We start from the raw sequence: 17,777 nt of genomic DNA, 5'->3' as shown, positions 1-17,777 counted from the left end.
GGAATGATGGTGGTGATGATACTGATGATGATGATGACGGGAATGATGGTGGTGATGATATTGAAGATGATGATGGTGGTGACGGGGGTGATGATGTGATGATGATGATAATGATGACGGGAATGATGGTGGTGATGATATTGATGATGATGATGGTGATGACGGGTGTGGTGATGTGATGATGATGATAATGATGATGATGATGATTTATATATTTCTGTAAAAATTAATTGTAAAGAAAGGGGGGAGAAGATGAATCACCCTTTCTCCCTCACATCCCCCCCCCCGCGACGCCATCACAATATCCTGCGTAGGTAAAGGTTGTAGCCAGTGAAATGGAATCGTTCTTGCGCCAAGAATCAAGCATCCCTCATCAATTCGTGAGGGGGGGGAGACGCTTGAAAAAAAAATGTTTTAAATATTGGCAGGCATTGGACGGGGCTGTTGCCAATGCCAATTTGCGCTTTATATGCAAGTAATATTCAAAATTTCCATGACTTCTACAAAGAAGAAAATGTGTCAGAATTATAAACATCATCCTATTATCTGTCTGGAGTGGCATTCCCGAGCAATGTTAGTGCATTGCGGTTTTCTTCAAACAACAAGCCTAAGTCAACACACGTCAAGCCTGCTTGCACATCACCCGTTATGATGCGGCAATGAGTTATCCAGTTACAATAATTATCCCCCTCATTATCAACATCTTCCTTTATCTTGTCCATTCACTGATCGAATGGACATGTATAATAATGATATTGGCTAGCAAGGAGAGGGGCATGTATCCCGCAGTTCGCTAGACTCTCTCTGTACGGTCTTGGCTCGATTTCCCTTATAAGGTCGAACAGATGACAATGCTTCTTTGGACTCTACCACTTTTCTTTAGGAACCTTTGAGTAACTTTATTGCCAATTATTTAAAAAAATCCCCGCTTAAAAACCTCTCACTGTTTGCTAACAGACACATTTATACTATTAATGTTATAATAAACGTTGTCATAGAAATATTGATATAGCTAAAAAGATCATTTTGCTTCTGAGAAGTTTTGTGATGCTCAAGCCACCCCTCGTAATTGTTTGGACTAGTCTTAGTGATAACGGTTCCAATAACAGTGGAGCGGGTGCGTATCTCTCTCACTCTATCACGGCTCTCCGCTCAGTAAGGCGCCCCTCTTTCGATTGAGTCTCGCTAGGAAATAAGAAAGAAAACAAAATGGTAAGTTTTTTTCAAAATCCTTTTTATTATTACCCTTTTATCATTTGAATGTTCTTATAATATGTCATGCATGTCTTTCAATTCGTTGCAAATTTTGTTGATGTACTTAACCAGTTTCTGAATGTGTGCTATGGTGTAACTTTTCTACATTAATTTTCATAGATATATTTCTTTTAACCAATGGGAATAGCGTCAAGTCTTTTTACAATCACTTATTGTAAAAAGACATTTTCATTCGTTTAAGTTAAGATTTCGTTGCAAAGTTAGAATACATTGTGTTAAGGCATGTTTTATGTAGACTTATGTTATAAGTGTATAGGCCTATAGGCTACATCTTTATCATCGAAACATTATGACAGGATCTAAAAGGGAAAAATGTGAAGAAGCACAAAATACTTAATTGTGTATAGCCAAACTTATGCTTTGTACTGTTTCTCGCAATTTTATTTGAAAGAATTGCCAAGTACTGTTGAAATTATTAAACATATTCGGGTCTATGGGTAATCTTTATTCGCCAATTTCTTTCTTTTGAGATAAAATTTTGTTAAATAAATTTCATAACGAATTTATGCGATTTTTTTTACAGTAAGCTACTTAGTAAATTTAACAATCATTGTTACATGTATGAATTGTTAACACTTTATCACAGTAAAAGTTCAGCGCCATTTTGAAATGTAACACGGTGATTTGCTAATGATGAAGACGGGATCATGGCATGAAAATTAACCCTGCGATACCATTATGACGTCATGTTAGCCTTGGCTCAAAGCGCCACGGGTCTGTGTGATGTCATGTTAGACTGATCCGTGAGAAAGCTTGGCATTTCAGAAATGCAGTTGGCCATGTCATCAACTCAGGCCCAGGCCAGTATCGTATCCGAGCAGTCAATTGCCCTTTTAATCAACCTTTCACTGAAAAAGCCGCGTTAATTGATCTAATGTCCCGCAAATTAACTCTTATCAATTATAACTTTTGAAAAGCTTGAATATTTACTTCAAATTTTAAATCAACACCATTACAAAGTAGTTGATCTAAAAAGGAACTTTCGAAGATAGAATGTATCATTGCTACAAAAAAATTATAATTTAAAACTACCCCCCCCCCCCTCCCCCTGATAAAAAAAATCAATTTGATCATTTTTTCCCAAAATAGTAGTTTGCTTGTAAATTTTCTTTGCAATTATATCTAAATTCTCCGCAGGCGAATTCTTGAACTACGTCTTATAATTCTGCTTAACATTTCGACGAATATGTTTTTCTTTTATCTAATCAATATTATGTTTTCTTTTTCGTGGCCAGAATTCTACAATTTCACCAGGGATATAATTCCTTGAATCAAGATATTCACTTTACCTGGAGCAAAGGCTATGCCGTGCGTGCGTTGGTAGTTATGACATTCCATATTTCCTTATTCAGGCACATAGCAGAATGGAATGTCTGGTATGCCAGCAGTCCCCCATACACACACACACACTGAGCAGTGTGCTTTAGCTAGAAGTCGCCCCACTCGTGTCCGTCAAGTCCAGTAGTGTGAATTAATTAATGTGACTCGAATATAGTCTAATTCATTTTCCTTATGTTCACGCAAAATATAAACAAACAAAACAAAAACACAAACATGTTTATGGACGATTCAAAGTGAACATGGACATTTTCCAGAATCTTGTATGAGCTCTTTTTCAAAACTTTTTTTATTTAAAAGGAAACTATTATTTGGTAAAAAACTTTCAGTTCGATAATCTGAAGGGCATTATTTTCACATCATATTATTTTTTAATCCAATATACATTACACATTATGTATATATCTATATTTATATTGTTGAAAGGTTTTAAAGGTTTAAAAGGGGGGTCCTGGAAAAACTGTAATGCGACTGACCAGATTTTTTTTCTCTGCACAGAAGAAACGTGATTATTTCTTACTAAATTTAATACGCAAGTCAGTGCAGGTAATAAAAATTTGTTGGGGCTCGTTGCAAAGAGAGTTGAGTTTAAACGCAACTTAAAACATGTTTGGAATTGAAAGAACTATCAAAGTAATCAATCACATTTTTCATGTTCTTTCTCCTATTTTTGCAAAATGCGACTAACCGATTTTTTAGGATGTGATGGCGTTAATAACATACAGCTTGTATATATTTTAAAAAGCCTTATTAGTTGTATCCGTGACGGAAAGACTCGCCCCTGATATCTGATAGCACCAAACTAGAAAGACAATGTAAAGCGCAATGCGACTGACCGTGGAGTCGAACTTATAAATTTTATCAGTAAATCCAAGATATTCTATATCATTACATTTCTTATTTCTATTAGTTAAGTACATGTAGGCCTGGTATACCTAATAGTTTCATAATTTTATACAAGACATTCTTCTGTTCTATTGATATTTATATTCCGGTTTTATCATTCAATTTCATGAAAATTGCAATCAGTTTCATGATAATTGCAATCAATATGCCATATCCTCTCCTTCCAGTCCTTTGAAGGAATAAATCTATTTATACCAGGTGGGTGTTTCATAAAGCTGTTCGTAAGTTAAGAGCGACTTTAAGAACGACTGGTGATCCTTTCTTACGCGCGTAACCATCGCTAATGAATATGCCGTTACCACAATAAAGGATCACCAGTCGTTCTTAAAGTCGCTCTTAACTTACGAACAGCTTTATGAAACGGCCCCCTGGTCTTACAAAAAAATCCCTTAATACGACTGAAATACTGTTTTAATCAATCATTGTTGAACGTGCCTGTTGGGCGTCGTGGTCTAGGAGTTACGACTCACGTTTTTTTCAATCAGAGGGACATTGGTTCAATCCCAGCCATGATGTGTTTTCCTTCAGCAAGAAATTTATCCACATTGTGCTGCACTTGACCCAGGTGAGGTGAATGGCAAGATTATTCCTTGACTGGACGAAGCGCCTTTAGCAGCTGCAGCTGAAGCCGGGGTAATTATAGTGCGCCATTTAAATGCGACATAAGTTTTTAAAAAAATCCAAGGACATATAGAGAGTGATATGGTTTATCTTTCAATTTTTAGAATTTTATTTTTTCTCTTTTTTCTCTCTCTTTTCATTTGTCATTACTTGGAAAATCATACTTGGTATGTTCACCCCCCCCCCCTCCTACTACCCCCAGCGCTGCGTTTGGATGGTGGGGATGCAAAATTAATCGTGTATATTTGACTGTATTTATATAGCAGGGTTTCGTAGTCTAACTCGTCACTCTAATCTTCCCTAAACTGCCTAATAATTTACACGTTTACTTTAATGTAATCAACTTGCAAGTGTTTTTTTTTTTATAGATTTAACACTTCCCTTTTTGTCTTTAATACTGTATATCAAATGCCCGAATCTCCAACACGTTATGTTTCGCCTTCCGTCAGTCTTTTGTGTAACCAGACTAAAGACATTAATCAAATATTGTTAGAAACTGCCAAGCTCATCATGATGTTGTGTACACGTTATATAAAGAATACATCATACCCATCAAGCTTGTATATTTGTTATTTTGATTAACGAACTGGCCTTTGTTTGTTTGGATCTAGTACTAAAACCATGACGACTTGTGACACGAGTCTTTGTCAGATAAAGATGGAATATACAATTCTGAATCCTTCATAGTTAAAAGTCCTTTTAAAAAACAATTTTGATAAACGACAAGCTATGTCCATTGATGTTCGCATTCGATCTATGTTCCTCTGAATTTCGCTCAGAGAAACAAGAAAACTGACAGAAAAGAGTGAACGAAGGGAAGAAAGACAACAAAAAAGGCGTAGAATAAACAAAGAGAAAAACAAAATTGGAAAGAGAAAGGAAGATATTTGTATAAGTTTATCTCCAGAGTTTTTCTAATATGTGATTAATTTATTTGATTCGTAAAATCTTTTGATTAAAAAAGTCCATATAATTCCTCCTTTGCTTGCAGTTGATTTTCTTTATAACATTGTTCTTCTAAAACTTTAAAAATGTATAGAATTAATGAAGTATTACTCATAACACCCTTAAACAGTTATATAGTACGCGGCAAGTAGTACAAATTCCACTTAACAACAGGCATATTTATATTCAGCACCTTCAAATAACGGAAAATGAAAGAAAAATCACATTCTACATACTTTAATCGAAATTCGCCCTTTCAGAGGCCCGTTGCATAAACCTTTTGCCGTAAAAAAAACTCTGGCAATTTTTTTTGCCAGAGTTTTCAATGTGTAATTTTCGATGGCATAATTTTGTTTGCCATGCAGAGTTTTTGTTATTTGTCAGAGTTTTTTTTTTTAAGGTCAAGTCCACCTCAGAAAAATGTTGATTTGAATCAATAGAGAAAAATCAGACAAGCACAATGCTGAACATTTCATCAAAGTCGAATGTAAAATAAGAAAGTTATGACAAATTAAAGTTTCGCTTAATTTTTCACAAAATAGTTGTATGTACAATTTATTCACATGCAAATGGGAGAATCGATTATGCCCCTCATTCACTATTTCTTTTGTTTTTTTATTGTTTGAATTATACAATATTTCATTTTTTACAAATTTGACAATATATCAAACTTGGCTGAAACATACAATGTTAAATAATGGTAATTCCACATGTTCAGGTCGAAATAAAACTTTGTTTCACAGGACAATGAGGAGAAAGTTAGAATATTTCATATTTCCTATAATAAAATACAAAAGAAATAGTGAGTGAGTGATGTCATCAGTTCCCTCATTTGCATACTGACCAGGATGTGAACATTACTATTTTGTGAAATCAGGCGAAACTTAAAATTGTCATAACTTTCTGATTTTACATCCGATTTTGATGAAATTTTCTGTGTTGTGCTAGATGGATTTTTTTCTTTTTATTCAAGTCCACTTTTTGTTGCATGGGGTTGACTTGTCCTTTAATGGCAAAAGTTTTATGCAACGGGCCCCAGGAAGCAAAGTAAGCCGTCATCACGACTAATTCGTCTTTTGGAATCAAGGTCTTTGTTTTTAACATTTATCATTAGCTTCTAGCGTTACCATGGTTACTAAGTCATCATCAATATTAATCATTCTTAGCATGGAGGTTCTAGTGTGTGTTCACAATTAAAAAGCAGTGGGTCACACCTGGTACGCATATAAATCGTATTATGTTGTCTTTTTTTCACCATGTTATTTTCTTGCCGTGGGAATGACCTAATATGGTATATTATTTTGGCTGCCATGGCGTACGATGTAAGAAGGAACTGTAGATGGCAGAGATTTATTAGTTTGAACAAGAATTCTGTTATGTATTCTATCAGAAACAGGTAGCAAATGAAGCTCATTTAGAAAAGGGATAGCATGACACCGTTTTGGTTTTAGACAGATTAAGCGAGCACATTAATTCTGAAGGGGAAATGAAAGAGAAATCATTTTTGAAACATGATTATTATAATTATATCTTTATATGTTTATGTTTATGATCCTTCCTTAAAGTGTTGCCTTTTCTTGCAATTCTTTCTTAACAAAACAATATCAACACATTTTTTCCTTTTTTTTGCAAAGTTTTATTTTTACCATGAAAAAGACGACTATCCGAAAATGGAAAATGTGTATATGAATATACTGTTTTTTAATCTATTTTGAGCAGTTATTTTGAAATCGTATTTTTGTGATCCTTAATTCCTCTGAATTGCTTCTTATCCCTTAGCTATATAGTACTCTCTTGCATGAAACTGTATCCTTTCCCCATGATACAGTGAGGAAAGAGGAGACACTATTGCTAAAAAGAAGTGCACAAAATGGTGGCGCTACATACAAAATATAAATTGATCTGATGTTTTAATTTTAGAAAAAAAATTGTAATTGAAAAAGTAGTTGGTAATTGTAATTGAATAAAAAATGTAATTAAATTGAAAAGTAATTGTAATTGAACATTTCTTCAATTACGTAATTGTAATTGTTGTAATTGAAGAGAGTAATTTGAGCCCTACCCTGTTCGGGGCTATATCCATTCTTGTCTGTTACCTATTTTTGTTTTCTTTTCTTTTGAAAAGGTCATGCATGCGAAGCAAAATATTTCATCCTCAGTCGCTATTCGATGAGTCATTAAAGCTACATTGTACATTAAACGATTTGGGGCTCGTTGCAAAGAGAGTTGAGTTTAAACGCAACTTAAAGGGTATACTCCGAGCTGAAAATATTTATATGCAAATAAATGTAGTAAAATTCAACGAGCAAAATGTTGAAAATTTAATCAAAATCTGATAATAAAAGAAGTTATTGAATTTAAAAGTTTAGCAATATTTTGTGAAAATATTTTTATGCACGTCGTCCTGAATATTCATCAGGTGGGCTGATGATGTCTTATCCCCTCTTTCCTTTTTTTTAAATAGAAAATCGTAATTATCAATTTATTCATACAGGTGCGAATGATATGCCACCCTTCTTAAGAAATAAGTTGCAGCAATAAATATCCAATGCAATAAGTCAGTAGTTGTCAATTCAACTTTTTTAGGTCCGGGGTTGGGATTACTTTGAATAAACGTATATAATTTCATATAGCGTCTGCGAAGTGCTTGCTAAAATGCCCAATTCTCAACCAATTTATAATAAAGATGCAGGGAATGTTTTCTAGAACATGTTGAAATAATGCCTCAAACTATACACTCTTCAACGATTTTGACAAAATAAACGGTATGACTGTGGACTAAAAAGGTCGACAAAATTAACCAAATTGCTTGCTAGAATCTACCAAAATAATTGTGGATTTCGACAATTAATTTTGGTCAGACGCATGTTTACCAACAAAGTGTTTATTTTGACCAATCAGCTAGTAGACCGTCCGCATGCCTTTATTGCATATTACATAATTTCATTGGTTCGAGTCTGATCTCATCGACTTTGTTTATCTGTTTATATTAGGGAAACATAGCTCCAATACGGTCGTCCACTCATCACATGGTCTACCTTCATTTAGTCTTATGCCATTCCGTCCATCAACAGTTCGTCTAGCAAACATTCGGTCCAAAAATCACTTCGTATAACCAGTTGGTCTAATACCCATTTTCTTTTCAATAATTTCGCCCAATTAACAATAAGACCAAATGGTATATGGACTATATGGCTATTGGACCAATTAGTTATTATACGAAATGTTGAGTGGACGAAATGGCTACTCTGTGGATAGTGGACGAACTGATGGTAGACCATATGATATTAGACGAGTTTGTAATTGGACGAATTGGCATTGGACCAATTGAAATTAAACTGTTCAATACAACAAACAACCTACATATATATATATAGATAATGACGTGGCCGATGAATTCGTCATTGCTCAAACAAAGAAAGTCTTTACAAAAGACATTTACAGTCCAAACTAAAAACAGCCACAGTCACCTGAGCAGTTACTGCCTTTCAAACGCTCTTAACATCATTGGCTATATACAAATCATTGTTTTATTCGTATCAACTTCTTCCCTTGTTGTTTGCATAGTCATGACATAAAAGAACTTTTTACAAAACCATATTGCATTGGTCAGATCACTCCAGGGGGGGGGGGCAGTCAAATATATTGCTGTACACACGCGTGACCAAAAAACAATCCAAAAATCCCCTAAACGAGTTTTTTCTGTGTGCAAAATAACCCCCTAAACAAGTTTTTCGCGGGCTTTATTTACACACTTTGGCCCCTAAACAAGATGTCGCCAAAACATGACCTCGGGGAAAAAGCTTGGGGGAAATAGAACATACCCTAAACACGTTTGGCTATAGTCTTAAAAAAGCTTTGGGGGAAAAGACATACCCTTAATAGTATACATTTGACCCCGTGATTGACCATTGACCAGTCTTTCAAAACCACCCTTTTTCTTGAAAATCGGTGTTTTTGATACCCTTAACGATTCCACGCGCGGACCTCGTCCAAAACTAAAAAAAACACCCCTTTAAACGCGTTTTTGTCAGCGTGTGTACAGCAATATATTTGACTGCCTCCCCCCCACCTGAGATCACTCATGATTTCCGCTACACAATGTGACACGCTCAACAGCCATTGGTTTATCTACATTTTTATTTTTTCTCTTTATTTTATTTAGCGCATAAAACAAGTGCAAAGTAAAATAATGAGAACAAAGTTACTGAATAAATGAATTTAAGTTCGCCTTAATTCTTTTCGTGCTCATTTGTTTAAAATAGTTAATGTTCATAATCATATTTGCTGTAAATTATAATGTATACATTTATAAATATTTGGGGGGTAGAATCATATATATATATCACTATGGGTAGAATATGCTTCAACGGTGACCCATGTAGTCTTCACCCCCCCCCCCCGCATACACACACATACTCGTGATTTCTTCTTTGTGACTTTTTAAAATTTTGACAAGTTGACAGTTGATTACTACTAATTCTTTCAACATGATCCTAATTTCGATTTTTACTCTTTCACTCTCTCTTCTACCCCTCCAATTCTATTCTCCGTGCAGGCCAGCAAGAAGAAGACTGGATCCAAGACAAAGAAGCGCGCACAGCGTGCGACTTCCAACGTCTTCGCTATGTTCGACCAGTCACAAATCCAAGAATTCAAGGAGGTAAAATTTAGACATTTAATCATAATTGATAAGACTTTTTTGACCTCATTAAATTCCTGGTTTAGGAACAGTACAAAGCTGTAGGCGACGCAGGATACTTTTTATCGGTGGATAGGTAAAAAATGTTCAAGAATTATTTTGCAAGCGAAGCGACCAAGCGGACTACGAGTTTTTCGGGTTTTTTAAAGATTCTTGGTGTTTTTTATTTTTCGGTGGGGGTGGGTCTTGTTAAAATTGTAAAATAAAGTACATTTTGGTTGATGTCCAATTGTCCATTATAGAATGTCTATACTCCCACTTTAACCATGTTAACTCAGAGTCATACGAACCACTTTCGGTCCAGAGGTGAAATACTCCCATACCATTCCACTTTACATTTAAAAGATATTTCAAATAGTTCAAGATTGAAGAAAGCCTTGTATATATTATTACTCATTTACTCGAAATAACACAACCCTGACACACTATGTAATGATGTACTAAAAATAGCGCGCTTTTCAAATTAGACATGTATGATCCAACACAATCGTGAGAATTAGACAATGTACTATTTATCTCGCACTGTTTTTTTTTCTTTCATTTCATATTAATTTTCTTTATTTCTTGATGTGATAGAGCCATTATAAGCAGTATTATGAAAGACGATATGAGAATGAAAGAAAATGAATGAAGGAATAATAGTATTCAGTATTACAAACTACCCCAAATTAGTTCAGTAATCATTCAATTGTGCTATAACGCGATTATGCTGGAGGATGTACTGATTTTCATTATAACCATTGTTTAATTTGCATACCATGTATTTGGATTTCTGTTCGTCGTCTATAAGCATAGAATTCCGTATAGGGGCAGGGGCCACGGAACGGTTTTCAAAGTGGGGGGCTGAGCCAAAAGTGAGGGGGGGGCTGACCATGCTAAAAATCACAATCATATGGTCATTTTTTACGTTTTTGTACACGGATTTGGAAACTGAAGTGGGGGGCTGAAGCCCCCCCCCCCCCCGGCTCCGCGGCCCCTGAGGGGTTGGTTGCGCAAATGATGGTAAACACAAAAAAAAAAAAATGAAGTTTAGCTTTAAATTTTGTTTTTATTTTTTTCCTTCTGACAGGCATTCACACTGATCGACCAGAACCGTGATGGTTTCATCGATAAGGAAGATCTTCACGATATGTTGGCTTCCATGGGTAAGAAGAAATGCAATGTTCATTGCCAGAATGAATGCAGTGTCCTATAGTATGTTCCACAGTGTATCTCACAGTGTGTTTACAGTGTGAAGTACAGTGTATTCATCGTATGTTTCACAGTGTATTTCACAGCGTGTTCACAGTTTGAAACACAGTGTTTTTCGTGTGTTCCAAGTGTATCACAAGGTGTGTTCACAGTTTCAAACTATGTGTTCGTCGTGTGTTCCACAGTGTACCTTACAGTTTCAAAGACACAGTGTATTCACAATTTGAAGCAAAATGTGTTCGTCGTGTGTTCCACAGTGTATCTCACAGTGTTTTCACAATGTGAAAACAGAGTATTCAACGTAGGTTCGACAGTGTATCTCACAATGTGATCATAGTTTGAAACACAGAGTATTAGTAGTGTGAAACACAGGGTGTTAACAGTGTTAAGTACAGCGTGTTCCTAGTGTTAAACAGGGTGTCTCGTCATAATTGTGTTCCGTAGTTTCTAACCGTGTGTTCACAGTGTGAAACCATCGCCACACCATTAACTTTGAGCATTTGAATAGTGTGAATCAGCGTCAAGTAGTTTAACCATATCATGTATCTTAACACGTACACTGTGAGCAGGCCAAGGTGTAGAATTGTCTTCCACTGTCAAATTTGATTATTTTAACACTGTGAATCACCTTTTTACGTACCAATGGACATTCACACTGTGAATACTGTGGAATTATCGTCACACGGCTGATTCAAACATTTTGAATAGTGCAAATCACATCTTCACATAGCCCACTATGTAAACACACTGTGAAAACACACACTGTGGGGAGACAACATTGTGGAAATGTATTCCACTGTTTAAATGATCATTTTTACAGTGTGAACACACAGTGAATACACTGTGAATACGCTTTGTTGACACACTGTGAACATACTGTGATACACTGTAATCTTTTTGGCAGGGTTCAATCTGTTGCGTATCGAGGATTAATGGGGAGGGGGCAAATAAATGGGTCGATTCCTTACAAATTCTTCTTGCGAAAAGTACACAGTGCCTAAAAAATCATAAAAGAAAAGAAAATAATGATTACGTAATGCGGGAGTCACTCCAAAGGGAGGGGGGGGTATTCTCGTAAAAGGGAGAGGGCGCTTGCCTCTTATGGCAATCTCTTGTTATAAAAGATTTTTTTAACAAAGATAAATAGGGCTCCTAATGTCACGCGCCTGTAATCCCCTATTCAGTTCGATCGAATGAGTCGGGTCTTTCGGATAATGATGTTGAAAGGTTGGTCCCTTGATGTAAATAATCAAGTTGGATTAATTGAGACAACCACGTAGTATAATGAATGAAAAATTACAAATGACACAGACACAGAATTAACCATCGGAAGTGTTTAGCAGTTTGTTTTCTTAAGAGTTTTTTTCGGCAAATTCATTTTTGTTTTAAATCATGTCATGAAATCTCAATTTTCAATACAATTCTCTTATGAATTTGGACAGATATGACAGATTCTATGGTCCAAGTTTAAAATGCTAATAGTAGTGATAACCATCATGATTCAACGGACATGGTGGCTCAGTGGCATCGGGATTGATCCCGGCTGAGTTTAAGTCTTCCAACTATTAGATTGGTTAATTGTCAAATTTGAGTATATGCTTGAATGCAGACTAGAACCGCCCGGACGGGGGGGGGGGGTGAGATTCCGCATGATGGGTTACCTAATAACGTATTTAAATAAAAAAAAAAACTAGGATGTAACACATAAAATTCGATCCCTTCTAATGTTGTTATTGTTGTGTTCTTTATCAACAGGTAAGAACCCAACCGATAAGGAGTTGGATGAAATGATGGGTGATGCACCAGGTCCAATCAACTTCACTATGTTCCTCACGTTATTCGGTGAAAGGTTAAATGGTAGGTCTTCATTGTCAATATGCCGCAGTCACATCAAGGAAACCGATACCAGTCCGATCGGTTCCAATGCACTATGTTCAACGATATACTATCGGTCGGTTTGGTTTCGGTTTTGTTGATGTGACTGCGAGATTGGGAGCTTTCAATACAGCGAGTTTTCACAATTCCAACGGGGACGGACTCTACAACATAGCAAATCTATTCAAATTGCCTGTCAAATCGCAATGTTTAGCGGATACGTCTTTGTCGAAAATTGCTGAACCGGGAAAGCTGATCGCCGTTGAATTCTTAGCCGACGAAACATTGCAAATATGCCGTTTGTCCAGAGTAACGGACGACACTGCTGTTTTGTTTCACGGATTTTTGACAAAGACTGCTTTGTCATAAAGGGCTTTTGACAATAAATTCTCTACGTTCCAGAAAGCGTCTGCGTAGTAGTTGCGACTTGCGAAAACTCCCTCTTCCCGAGGCAAGGGGGGCGGAGGATTCATTTGAAGTTCCATCAGCGCTTGCCCAGTCCTTCACTTAGACTGAGCATGCGCAGATAGATTTTAAATCTAAATCTTTTCCTCAGCTTCTATACGCTTCTATTATTACATTTTACACGTTTCTTGTTATGTCATCATGGTCATTTGGGGAATAGCTTAAAACTGTGCTGTTGAGCAAAAAATAATAATTTGTACGATTCAGAATTGTTATACGAGCGTAAATCATCTTTCAAAGAGAGTAGACAAAGATAGGGATTGCTTTGGGGGCACGTCCAAATGGTGAAAAGGGTTACCACATTCAGAAATGAATACTAGTATACCGCTAGAATCTCATAAATAAAACATACAAAAAATCTTACCTAAAGATGTTGTTAAAAATGTAATTAATGCATTTCGCAAAATGATTTTAAACTGATCATTCTTCAATCTCTGTGTTTAAAATTGAAATCATCGAATTTGGATGATAGCGCCACACCTACTACGACAACAATAGAGAAAGGGGGAAATGTTTTCTTTTTTCATATACCTAAAATAACAATAGCATGAATAGCTTATAACAATAATGCATGATTAAAAGTTTGCATGTAGGCCTATATTTTATGAAAGTTTATTGATTAAAAGTAATATAATTCATGTATTCCCCTCATCACAGGTACGGATCCGGAGGAAACTATAGTGAACGCGTTCAAATTATTTGACGAAGAAAACACGGGCAAGATTCATGAAGATTAGTAAGTATCAAGATTTGGAAATGAAATCGACGGTATTAATAACAACTGAATTGGAGAAATAATTAGCCAACCATTTCTAATCGGAGGGGTGGGGAGGAAGTAGGAAGCTCTGTACCCAAGTTGAACAGATAGATGTTGAGCAGAAAAACAAATCTTGCCGAAATTGGGTTGACAGGAGATGGAGAAAGGGTACCCCCCCCGTGTGTTTTTTTTTCTTCTCCTTCCGGTATACATGTTTCCAAGTATAGGGTAATGCTCTATCTCCCCCCCCCCCCAAAAAAAAAAGAATATAAATGAACAAATTAATAAATGTCTACACAAATATACCGAATGATTAATATAGCGATAAAATACAAAGAATCAATATAAATCGATATGAAAAGCTAAATGAATATGACGATATGTTATTAATATTGTCATTATTTTTTCTTTTTGTTTTAACCTATCCTCTACCCATAATGCCCCCTTTCTTTCTCTTTCTTTTCTCATCTCTCCCTCTCTTTCTCTCACTGTCTTTTCGTTCTTTCCTCATTTCTCCGTACTCCAACAATCACCTTACTACGCTCTCATCTGGACTTTCTTTGGCCATCCTTGTAATGGTCCCTGCCATCGTCCTCCCTATCATCGTCGACCTCGTCATCATCCATCCCGCCATCATCGACACCATTATCGTCTTCATCCACGTCGTCCAGTCTCAAAGATATCCTGATGACCATGGGTGACCATTTCACCGTCGACGAGGTCGAACAATGCTACAAGGGTGCCCCCATCGACGACGAAGGCAACCTCGACTACAGCGCTTTCGTCCGCCTAATCAAACACGGGTCCAAGGACGAAGAACTCGTCAAGGACGATTTGTTGGGACAGTAGTTTCCAGATATGTTCAAACAATCCGCCATTTTGGGAGCATTATGATGTGCGCCCTCATTTTCTCTCTTTGTCTATCAACGTCTCTCTCCCTCTCTCTCTCCAATTCTATCTCTTTCTTTCCTACTCTCTCTCTCTCTCTCTGACTTATTGGTTCTTTGATACAACTTAAAAAAATGGTCATTTGTTTTCTTTCTTGTCAACCAAAAAGCGAAAAAAAATGCTGCTGTCAGAAAAGAAGAACGAAAATATGTCTTCGTTCTCCGTTTAGTAAACAGCTAACAACTTGAAAAGTAAAAGATACTCAAACTGATCTTTAGACAAGTAAGACGCATATAGGCCTAGATATGTCGAGGTCAGACGAAATTCGAATTACTGCGCCGACTGAAATTTAGTTGTATCAATTTAGGCCTACTTTAGCAGAGTCGTGGAGTTAGAGAGAGTTTTTCGCGTTTTACACGCAAGACATCCTGCCATTCATTCAGCTATGGCTTCATAAGCATATAATTAAGACCATTGTGTATATGCTTTTTGTTATCATATAACAGTGTAGATGCAACCATTGAATTTCAGAATTCATCGTCCACCATTTTCGCACTATTTCACAATTATTTATTCCATTAAAAGTACTTCATCATTGAAGATATACCAGAAAGGACAGTGGATGGTTATCTCAATCAGAATTCGGAAATCATTTTTTTATTTCTTTAAAGTCGAATATTCATAAAGAGCATATTATTTGTCATATTATGCTTCAAAATACTTTAATTATTTTGTCATTATCCTTCTTATCTATTCTTTTGCTGAATGTTAACTTCTCAGTCAATTTTCAATGATTGGAACTTGTTTGATCATCGTCTAAAAAGAATGACGATTTCCGAATGTCTTGTTGTTACTTTTTTAAACGGTGGCCTGGGTGTCACGTGACTGCAGGCTGGTGTGACGTCACCGTGTGTTTAATTATTGTCACGTGTGTGTAATTCTTGAGTGTTTTGGATAGTTAAGGTGCGCGCGTGGGGTGCAAGTAATATTTATGTTTTCTATATTTATTACAATTATTAATTTATTTCATTCTTATTTGTTATCTCATATAGATGAAAGCATATTTGTAAATGTGATCTTGAGTACTAATAATGTATAGCTGTTATTGAAAGTTACTGTACATTTTTTGCTTTAACGAAACTACAAACGTCAGATCCGTATATGATAAATCTATTTAAATCGTATATCACAAAATATATCATGACAAAACTAAGCCTTGATATACATTCAATATCAATTCAAACGTAGTTCATATCAATCAATTTCATAAAGATGACATTTGAGTTAGATGCAATGATTAATAAATACGTTGGTAGAAGTTTTTTTCATACCAATGTATATACATCGTGAACTCTTGTTCATTTTATTGCCTCATTACCCGTCTTCAAAACTGTTGTGGGATGTGTATAAGTATAACAACAATGAGGTTGTGTCACTGTGTCGTTCTTGAATTCATTCTCTATCCTGTATGCTAGTGATAGTGATGGTGGTCGTTGATGTCCGATCGTCGTCGACATGGAAGCTGCTTGTTATCCATCTTGGACGATTTGGGCTATGCATAAATTAAAAACCACGCCTGTTTTACCTTGAACAGTTATTGCTTACGGATTATTGCGATGGTTTTTATAAATACCATATTATATTCCCTTTGTCTGCTATATTCGTTCATGTTGTCATTACTTCTTCAATAGTTTAAACATAGGCCCTAAACCGAATGTTGAATTGTGAGATAGTGTATCGGGAGATATGATGTTTTGTTTTTTGTGTTCTTTTGCAAAAAATCGGATTGACTAACCATTTTTTCACAAAATAATATGGCGTTTAGATTACTTGTGGTTCATGGTTATATTGAGTTTTTCTCTCTCAACTCCTTACTTCTTTCTTGAAGTTCCTGTCCACTGCTATATCTCTTTTTTCTTATAGAATATTGTGCAATCGGTAATAAGATACTTGTCTTTTACCCAAACTCAACAAAAAGACTGTAGAGCGGGATAATGATAGCGATAGCTCTTTCAACGTGGTTTGTTTTTATTCCAGTTAGGTGGATGGAATAATCTTTTTGGAAGGCTATCATTAGTATTATCCTGTTTTGTGGGTCTATAAAAGCATCGCGCTCAGGCCGGTAATGCAATTTGAATTTCAAAGCGTTTAGTAGATTTAGTTGATAATTAACATATTATATTATGTGTGAGTTTTAGATTTGGATTGCTGTCTCACTCATTCTCTCGCCCTCTCTCTCGCTCTCTCTTTCTCGTTATGTTTTATTGCGTTATATGAACAGTTATTTGGTCTTGTCATTTCACATGTGAATGAATCAACATGTGAAAAAGGGAAATATTTTGGAAAAAATGTACTAAAAGATAATAAAAGTGTAAAACAAATATTGAAGTGGAATTGACGTGCCCCAACGTTTATTGTGTCAAGGTTTGATTGATTTATTGATTGTTAAAACTACCAAAATCTTTAGAACTGTAGAATATCAGACTTCATCAATTTTGGGGAAATCTAGATTTCGGTAAAAACAAATGGACTCTTTTCTTCCACCTGAGTATTCTATATAACTGATTTGTCAGTTGTTGTTCTCATGACAAAAATTAATTTTCACAATATATACCGGGACAGAACTACGCATGCTCTATGATATACTGAGCATGCGCAGTTCTGCCTCGGCACTAAAAACTATCGGAAACTATTCACAGCTAACGCCGAGTATCGGACTCACCGAACAGAGGGTTGTTACTAGCGGGTAACCCTCGTGATGTAGCGGCACAGACCAAGATCAAATTCCGTTGAGCACGGTGGCTAAACTGATTT

General features: G+C 36.0%; 1 protein-coding gene across 1 annotated transcript; it reads left to right on the top strand.

Annotated features, from left to right (window-relative positions):
- The first annotated feature begins 1,153 nt into the window (after positions 1-1,153).
- LOC121425126 (myosin regulatory light chain 12A-like) lies at positions 1,154-17,357 on the top strand. Its single transcript, XM_041621112.1, has 6 exons — positions 1,154-1,213; positions 9,645-9,748; positions 10,857-10,932; positions 12,734-12,835; positions 13,976-14,054; positions 14,747-17,357. The coding sequence occupies exons 1-6, from the start codon at positions 1,210-1,212 to the stop codon at positions 14,922-14,924; spliced, it is 543 nt and encodes a 180-aa protein (XP_041477046.1). The 5' UTR covers positions 1,154-1,209; the 3' UTR covers positions 14,925-17,357.
- The last annotated feature ends 420 nt before the right edge of the window (positions 17,358-17,777 follow it).

This window comes from Lytechinus variegatus, chromosome 12, assembly GCF_018143015.1.
Source record: "Lytechinus variegatus isolate NC3 chromosome 12, Lvar_3.0, whole genome shotgun sequence".
NCBI classification, from domain to species: Eukaryota; Metazoa; Echinodermata; class Echinoidea; order Temnopleuroida; family Toxopneustidae; genus Lytechinus; species Lytechinus variegatus.
This window is presented reverse-complemented; position numbering and strand designations above follow the sequence as displayed.

Coding starts and splice junctions, on each gene's coding strand:
- LOC121425126 (XM_041621112.1), top strand. Junction 9,749..10,856: donor AAATCCAAGAATTCAAGGAG/GTAAAATTTAGA, acceptor TCCTTCTGACAG/GCATTCACACTGATCGACCA. Junction 10,933..12,733: donor CGATATGTTGGCTTCCATGG/GTAAGAAGAAAT, acceptor CTTTATCAACAG/GTAAGAACCCAACCGATAAG.